Genomic DNA, 8,925 nt, shown 5'->3' with positions numbered 1-8,925 from the left:
AAGGTTTGTTGTTGATCGAAACTGAAAGAGGATTAGGGATTGTGTCAATTAAAATCGACTTCTAAACTATGTGCAATTAATTGCAAGCCATTAGACTTTTATAATACTTGCCTCCCTAATCAAAAAAATGCATTAAAAAAAGGTCATTAACATATAAAACTTTAAAAATATTGAAGAACGACGTTTTGACCCTTCACATGTAGAGAAGTTTTGGTTATGAAAATAAGTGCTCCATGCTAGGATCCACGCAATCGCAGGTTGTTAGGGCACTTGTAAAACGATGGTGTTTAACTCCCCCCCGCCCCCCTTTTTCTAAACACCTTCTTCACTAACTATACCCCAAATTGTGAACTTACTTCTTACAATACATAAACGACATGCCACCCTCTTTCATTATTTCTCATAAGTATGTTTGTTTCTACATATACAAACATACTGCAAACTCATGCCTACATAATCCTTAAGATGGTAATTCCGTCCATTTCAAATGATGTAAGCCATAATCCCCATTTCCATTCCTTCTTACTTAATCATATGTCCCGCTTCGATCCTTAATCCCGATCGACATCAGATAGAGAAGTTTTGGGTGATCAGAGTCATAAAAAAAAAGAGAAAAGGCTCTCACAACAAAGGAACAGATCAGTCGATGCTCCGAAAGCGCAGCCTTTGTGGCAGGCGCTCGTTGTACTTCGTGGTTGCAACGAATATCTTCCATTCTTCTGGGGCCGCAGACGAAAGGAGAAAGAAGAAGAAGAAGAAGAAGAAGACGCAGAGGGTCTGGCTCGCCTTATCTTCTTCCTCCTGGTATGTTATCTGCTTCACCACATGCTTGCTTCTTGTCTTTTCCTGTGTCCTATTTGCCGATCTCCCCATCAATTCTCGTGAGCTCATCCTCATCCGATCCCTTATTTCCATGTGGCACAATCGAGTGTACCTCAGATTTCATCTTTGATTCCTGATACATGCCATTTCACCTCAATTGAAAGTGTCGCTTTATTGATGGTCTCTGATTGCATCTCTGTCCTTCAACTGGATCTGGACCAGAACACAAGGCCATTTTCATTGTAAGTCACGACATGCACTTTCTGCTTTAGCTCAGACTTAGATGAAGCAAGGTCAATCTTGATAGAGACTGATTTTGTATGTCAGATCTCATCACCTTCCTGTTTTTCACAAGAAGTTTGAAACAAATTCTTATCATAATGCCCACATTGTGAATGAAGACAATATCACGAGCTTCTGCTCAGGAGGGATCTCATACCTAGCTAGGTGCTGTTGGGGGGAGGGGTCTGCCAGCCTGGGTTGGGCACCGGCAGCCCCCTGCTCCCAACTGCTCCTAGCTATGTATGCAGTGCCCCACCCTGGGTCCACAGCCCTCTGCCCCAACTGCACCTAGCTAGGTGTGCGGTGCCTCCCAAGCAGAAGCTCATGATGTTGAACACTCTTAGGGAAAAACAAGGAAAAGAGCCCCATCTCACACATGGGAAAATATCACAAACTTATCAAAATATCAAAAACTTCTTGTTTTGAGCACATCTGGAGGACTCAATAGGAAAGTGAGGGATGAATAGGGTCCTGACCCTCTTCCAAATCTTTGCTATTGGGCTTGAACATTAAGAAGGCATCATGACTGCAGCAATGGCTTGAGTAGGAGGGTAGAATGAATGGCTGTCGTACAAGTCACCCTTCTGAGTAACTTGTGTGCTTATATCATAAAACAGCCTATGATGTTTAATCTCACTGTAATGTGGCATTATGCTGCCCTGCACGGCGGGCGCATGTAACATCCTGCAAGTCCATTTTACCAATTTCCTGCTGCCAATGGGGTTGACCACTAAGTTTCAAATCTTTCTTGTTGCTCTTGAAGAACATGGCTGAACCTTAGCGCCCTTCACATTTCACACCAATATTTGCCTCATATTGAGGGCATCTATGATATCAAGTGGCTTGCAAGTTATGCAATTGAAGTATAGAAACAGGCTACAGCTTGCATCCTATATTATGCTTGTATACTGATAAGAGTGCCTGCGTGGTAGTAAATCGTGATTGCTTGTATTGGCACAAGGTTGATTGCTTTATAGAAGTATCAGGTTCAGTGGAGACTGGTGTCGATAGAGGTGCAGAGCTTTGGTAATTACTTCTAATACTCCTGCTTTTTCTGGACAGTCTTCAATGTTACAACAGTCAAGTGTATTCAGTCTTCCATTTCTTGATTTCCTGCTTTTTGACTTCGTATTCATTTTTTGCATCAGCTCTTATCCATGGCAGATTGTGCTGCTCCCAATGAGTTGAAGCTATGTTCTTCCAATGAGGTCGATGATATTATCATCTTATCTGGTCAGAGCAATATGTCTGGGAGAGGGGGTGTTCATACGAAACACCATAGAGATGGAAGTCATTATAAAGAGTGGGATCGTATCGTGCCTCCTGAATGTGAAGCAGAGCAGGGGTCAATATTTCGATTGAATGCCCATTTGGACTGGGAAGATGCTCATGAACCTTTACATCACGATATTGACACGGGTACTGACTTTATTGTGGCATACCACCTGTGGTTTCATATGGTTGCTTATACTTCAGCATGCCTCTGGTTGCTCATATACTAGGTCTGTTGTAGATTGATGATGTTGTTCAGTGTGAAAGGTTGTCCCAACTGACTGGTACAACCTCATAAGAAGCACCTAGTATGACACTCGCCCTGTTTTAAGAATCAGTAGAGGGTTTCTGCATGTGCCAAGGGCTTTTAGTTTGCATCTGGGTATCATAAACACACCTTACATTATAGGATAGAGATTTGTGGACTTTAAGCTATATGCTACGCACTTATAACGAGTTAATGACTGTTACATATATCTTAAACACACCTTACGTGTAGTCTATATGCTACTCACTGATATCATATATTACAAGTTAGTGATGCTTATATATTCTCTTCACATGTGATACTCGCTGTATGTCCTGGGTCTGAACACCTGTAAAAATTAAAATCTTACTTGGTTATGGTGGTTTTGTTTTGGTAAAGGTAAAGTATGTGGTTTGGGGCCAGGCCTTGTATTTGCAGCATCCATTCTTCGACGTTTCAAAACCTCAGGTGAAGAGACGGTGCCATCTATTGGTCTGGTACCTTGTGCAGTTGGTGGCACTGAGATAAAAGAGTGGGCAAAAGGGAGCAAGCTATATGAGCAGATGATTAGGCGGGCAAAGGCTGCCATAAGCAAGTCAGGCACCTTGCGGGCAGTTCTTTGGTATCAAGGGGAAAGTGACACCCTTGCCGCTGAGAATGTCAGAGAATTCCCACAAAGGCTAGAAGCCTTAATTACAAACATCCGATCAGATTTGCAAGACAATAATTTGCCCATTATTCAGGTTTGTATATTTTATGATGTTGAGCACATAGGTTCATGACATCGCTTATCATGACAAATCAGTGGGATTGAATTTGAATTGAATGTTGCTTCATAGGTTGGCATAACGGCAGAACATCACCCCTATCCACAATTTTTGGAAGAAGTGCGCCAAGCGCAGAAGGCGTTGAACATTTCTGGTGTATATTACGTGGATGCTAAAGGCCTTCCTCTGCTGGAAGACCACATTCATCTGAACAGGGAAGCACAAGTGCAGCTAGGCAAAATGCTTGCAGATGTTTACATAGAGCATGTTGGCCACACAATCTCAAACATGCCTAAACAGTTGTAGGACCACTGGCGTTCTTTCATTGCTTTCAGGAGTTCATGATCCTTGTAATACAGCATGATTCTCCTGCATTTTTTGTTGGAGCGCATTGAGCCAATTTCGTTACGGTGCCATTCATCCAATCAATGCAGCTCATGTATATTGTTTTTGGATTCTTTGCTGAAAGTGGCTCCTCTTTCTTGTGTAGAATGGTTTTTTTGGGTTCCTGGTTTTAGATGGATATGCACAGTGGGTGCACTGGACCCAAGAAGATGGTTTGGCTACAAAGAACCACAATTGGCTGAAAAAAGTTTTAACAACTCAATTACTACTGCTACAAAGTTGACCCTCTCAAATCAATTGTGGTGTAAAAATAACAATCTATCTGTTCTGCACTACCATACCAGCCCTCTATTGTAATGCATTCACTTTCTTGCATCAATCTTGTTGTATGTTAGTAAAGGGTTTATTTTAAATATTCATGCACATACACTAGTGTATGTTGTTGGTGGATATACATACATATCACACATTATTTTTACAATTTTTCTACAGGTGCTGCATATGCAAAGCATTTTCAACTGAATAGACAAACATCACAGAGAACTTTCAGGGGGACTAAACTATCCTGATCCCCTAAAAGTTTCTGTATTTTTGATAGCTACGAACTCGTGAAAACTTTTCCGGTCAGTTAACAACTGCTACCTCGTATTCTCTAAAGTTATATAATGATGACTGGTTACTGGACATAGAAAAGGGTATTATGTGGAAGTCCAGCACAAAATTATGGAGACCTCATGCTCTTTGGGACAAAAAAAGAAGAAAGAAAAATGTGGTGTACCAAAACCACAATGGCCTGGCCTAACCTAATTCTTAGGTGGGGCTTTTAAAATCAAGTTATGAGAAAGGAATGACTATTTGAGAGAGAAAATAAGGTGAGGATTTAATACATCACAATAGCCTATCCTAAATAAGATCTGCTATTATAGATATATGATTGTGTATTGAATTTGATTTTTGAAATGGGGGTGGAAAATTCTAGTTTCTTCTCTCTTTAATACAACTACATGATGCAGGTAAATTATCAAAATAAAAATTTCAGAATCCTTAAGTACAAAAGCTTACCAAGGTTCCCCTCATATTTGGTTAGCACTCCTAATATGTCCCGTCCAATTTGGTTAAATTTCTTGAAGCACCTCTCAAGTTTTGCCAAATTTTTATTGTGCCCCTCATAATATAACAAATTTTGGTTAATATGTTGTACTTTGCAAGTTTTTGTGAGGCTAATTCTATTCTAGAAAGAAATTAGTACAACCAATAGAACAAGATTTTGCTACAGCTGTAATAATATTGTGAGAATCAAAGAGGTAAGCATCTCAAGTAAGAGTTGCAATCCTTTTGGGGTGCAAAAGTAAGGCATAAAAAATAAGTAAACAGTAGTGATTGACACAAGACATGCAAGAGCATTAAATCTTGATATTAATTTAGTAGAGTGGTTGTGAACTTTTGGGTTCTATTAATCGATCTCGAAGATCTCATATGAGAGTCGCATATGATCCACAGCAGAGTTGTATTGATAATCTACATGGTTAGTAACAATTATGTGGGTGAATTTGATTAGATCTCTCTTATTTCTCTCATGGTGGATATCTTTGATTTGGATATTGACCAATTCCTGCATCATGTTAGAGCGAGCGACATCATTCTAGCCTCCTTTATCAACATAATCACAATAACAATTGCTAACTAGATCACTAATTTAATTCTCCATAGTTATGTTATCATATTTTGGTAGTGATGTGTGTGAATACACTTAGGACTATCGGGGTACTTTTTCCCTCTTTAGGAGGTTTTTTTCCCCCGGCCTTGTATATATGCCTATTTAGTTTAGTGTATACTTAGTCCTGTAAATCTTATTCTTCGATACCTCTCAATATACTTTGAGTTGTGCTCTCTCAAGCTTCTCTTCTTTTAGTTGTGCACTTCTATTCCTACAACTCTAAATCCAACAATCGGTATAAGAGTGGGCTTTGACCTCTTGGGTAGAGTCAAGATTTGATGAGCATTCTGAAGGCAACATATATTGTGGAAAGCCCTTTAGGGCTAAGGGTCATCACATTTTCCATTCGGACTTGTTTTAGCCTCCATTTGTACTATTGTCAAAATTGGGCAAGCTATTTCATCATTTTGTGTAAAACTTTTAGATGCAAAACTTTGGCATATACATTTTGGTCATTTGAATTTTGCTAGTTTGTTGTGCATGGTGTAGAAATTTGGTATGGTATTTTCATTGCCTACGACACCTGGAAAACACATTTGTGAAGGCTACATATTGGGCAATATGCAACATTTTCATCTCTTAAGATGGTTTGGGGAGAGCTATTCGCAAACTACAACTTGTACATAGTGATGCTTGTGGTCCAATACAAGCAACATCTTTTGGCAACTCCTTGTACTTTGTGACTCATTAATGACTATTCTAGGCATATATGGGTGTATGGTTTGAAAGCTAATTTGAAGTATTTTTGTGCTTCAAATAGTTTGTCGACATAGTTGAAAATTTGTTGAGATATAAAGTGGACACTCCATTCAGATTAAAAAGGGGAGTATATGTCTAAGGATTTTAACGCATATCTGATTGAATGTGGGATAAAACACCAATGTATAATGACATATCAAAATGGTGTAGGTGTAAAGAAAAATAGATCACTCATGGAGATGGCACAATGTATGATCAAGAGTCAAGCTTTGCCACAATTTTTGGCTTGAGGTTGTTTTATGTTCATCCTTTGAACAGGTGTTTCACTAAGGCTTTGCAGTCTATCACTTCATATGAGGCTTGGCATGGTAAAAACCCATTTGTGGCTCACTTGTGTATTTTTGGTTGCTTGGCTTATGCTTTGGTTTTAGTATAACAATGTAAAAAGTTGGATGATAAGGTTGTAAAATGCATTTTTGTTGGATACTATAGTGAAAGCAAAGGTTACAAGTTATACCATCCACAAACTAAGCATATATTGGTCAATCATGATATTATCATTGTGAAAGATGTTGTTCGGTCTTTACTTTCATGTACAAAAGAGACAAATATATATTCACAATATATATTTGACAGTTTGTTGCCTCCTTTTAGTGGTGTCCAATCATATGCAATACCAAATGAGGTAGTTTTTCAGGCTATGCAAGTTTCTCACACAAATCAACCTATTTTTTATGCAATGTGAATGATGCACTTATTAATGAGAGAGTAGAGATTGAGTAGTTTGGGACTCTGTCAAAGTGGCTAGTGCAAACATTGTGTGATAGTTGGATGCACAATTAACTAGTTGTACTCGTTCAAGCTCTCAAAGTGTCTCATATGTATTAGATTATTATGCATTGGTTGTTTCTAGTCTGTGTGATGAGGATGAGCTCGTGTCTTGTGAAGAAGAAGCACAAAATTTGAAAACTTGATGGTAGAAATTATGCAATCTAAGTATGATGCTATTGTCAAAAAATAGTACTTGGTTTTTATGTGATTTAGCCCTCAGCAAGAAGGCCATTGGCACAAGTGGGTTTACAAGTTAATAGCACAAACTAGATGGTAGTATTGATTGATACAAAGCAACTTGTGGTAAAGGGATATGCTCACCAGAAGGACATTGATTTTGATGAGACATTTGCTCCCATTTGCCAACGACAACTATTCGTAGCATCTGTGCATTAGTAGCTCATAGTGGTTGGAATGTACATCGGTTGGACACCAAAACTACATTTATGAATGGAGATTTATAGGTGAAAGTGTACTTTTAAGCCTCGTGGTTTTATATAGAACGAGCAAGAAAACAAAGTGTGCATGTTGAAAAAGGCATTGTATGCTCTGACACAAGCACTTTGAGCTTGGTATGAGAAGATACACACATACTTGACTACAAGTGGTTTTTAGAGGGGATTTTATTTTTGCGAGCTTTCATTTTCATTCTTTTGCAATCAATCTCATTTTTTCGAGCTTTTCCGTGCAACATACATTCATAGCATGATTACTAATTCATAGTCATACAAACTATAGACATGAAGTGACATCAAATATCCTAATGCATGTGATCCCTTGGCTAAAGTAATGATAGGGAAAGAAAAACCAATATAGTCACATGCCAACAATATAGTTGAATGATATGGCGTCAACACAACCAACCACAAAGCATAATGTCAGACTAAACAATGTAATAAGTTTGCATACAAGGGTGGATAAACATTCCCTCTCTCCCTCAGCACAGTACAAGGGTGGATAACCCTCTCTCCCTCGGCACAGTACCGGTCCACATACAAGGGTGGATAAACATTCCCCATAGAGCACGTCATCTAGCTAACGTGCAGTGTCTCATCTCCTCTGCACTAGCCCGTGCCAAACCACCACACCCCACAAACACATCCAAAACATAGTCGTAGCACTTTGTAAATGTAGCTAATAACCACCTAACCATATCACCAATTAAGATACAAAACATTTGCAACCATGCAAGTAGAAACAATGAAATAACTATACAAGGAAACTTGAGAGCAAAAACATACAAAACTACTTACTGATAAAAAAGATGAGACCGCTCTACCCCACCTCTAAGAATGGCACCATCAATATCTGTGGGAAATACACAATCATCTAGCATGTAGCTATGATACGCTGGAAACAACCTCTCTGAAATCTTCTCCCCAACCTCTCTATTGTAGCAAGGTATAACATGACTGGCACGATGCCAAAGACACATTGTAAGATCAAGTACCTATTCATGAGTGGAAATAGAATAAGTGATCAAACCTTGTTTGCAACATATAACAATATGTTTAAAGCATCCAATTATGTTATCTTACTACCTCTCTAGTAATAGGGTGCCGATAAGCCTTGGAATTACACATGAGCGTCCAAATGCGGTGAAGCACAAGCCCCACTGTCGTTGCATCCACAATGAACTCAGCTATATGCTCTACCAAGCACATACTAACCAAGAATCCCTCATCAGCCAAATACTCACGAGCAATATCCATGAAACCCATAACTAGACCCTTTGAGAATGTATTCCGCTTGGGAATAGTCATGTCCCCTAAAAGAAACATAAGGGTCATAACATATGGGAAGTGATTTTGATGTAAACCTTGTATAAGAGAAAACGTAACTTACCCAATGAAGCAGGACCTAGAGCATCCACAAGCAAGCCCGTAGGAAAATCTGCAAATATCAATCGAGCTACCTCTCGACATGGAATGCAATTTTTGCTA

At 39.1% G+C, this 8,925-nt stretch overlaps 1 protein-coding gene across 2 annotated transcripts; it reads left to right on the top strand.

Annotated features, from left to right (window-relative positions):
* The first annotated feature begins 492 nt into the window (after positions 1 to 492).
* Positions 493 to 4,152, top strand: LOC148035532 (putative carbohydrate esterase At4g34215). 2 transcript variants are annotated; one of them, XM_087677492.1, is made up of 5 exons: positions 493 to 804; positions 2,066 to 2,130; positions 2,253 to 2,523; positions 3,023 to 3,366; positions 3,463 to 4,152. In XM_087677492.1, the coding sequence occupies exons 3-5, from the start codon at positions 2,262 to 2,264 to the stop codon at positions 3,694 to 3,696; spliced, it is 840 nt and encodes a 279-aa protein (XP_087533618.1). In that variant the 5' UTR covers positions 493 to 804; positions 2,066 to 2,130; positions 2,253 to 2,261; the 3' UTR covers positions 3,697 to 4,152. The 2 variants fall into 2 exon arrangements, with proteins under 2 accessions (XP_087533618.1, XP_087533616.1); XM_087677490.1 differs by lacking the exon at positions 2,066 to 2,130 and having other exon boundaries at positions 495 to 804.
* The last annotated feature ends 4,773 nt before the right edge of the window (positions 4,153 to 8,925 follow it).

Source organism: Lygodium microphyllum, chromosome 5 (assembly GCF_053477565.2).
Source record: "Lygodium microphyllum isolate KBCC chromosome 5, Lygodium_microphyllum_v1.1.10, whole genome shotgun sequence".
Lineage (NCBI taxonomy): Eukaryota > Viridiplantae > Streptophyta > Polypodiopsida > Schizaeales > Lygodiaceae > Lygodium > Lygodium microphyllum.
Note: the sequence above shows the minus strand (reverse complement) of the source record. Positions and strands in the feature narration are given on the sequence as shown.

Excerpts from the sequence above, each read along its gene's own strand:
- LOC148035532 (XM_087677492.1), top strand. The coding sequence starts at position 2,262 with ATGGCAGATTGTGCTGCTCCCAATGAGTTGAAGCTATGTTCTTCCAAT. Across the intron at positions 2,524-3,022 it reads ACATCACGATATTGACACGG|GTAAAGTATGTGGTTTGGGG; the intron begins GTACTGACTTTA and ends GTTTTGGTAAAG. Across the intron at positions 3,367-3,462 it reads ATAATTTGCCCATTATTCAG|GTTGGCATAACGGCAGAACA; the intron begins GTTTGTATATTT and ends GTTGCTTCATAG.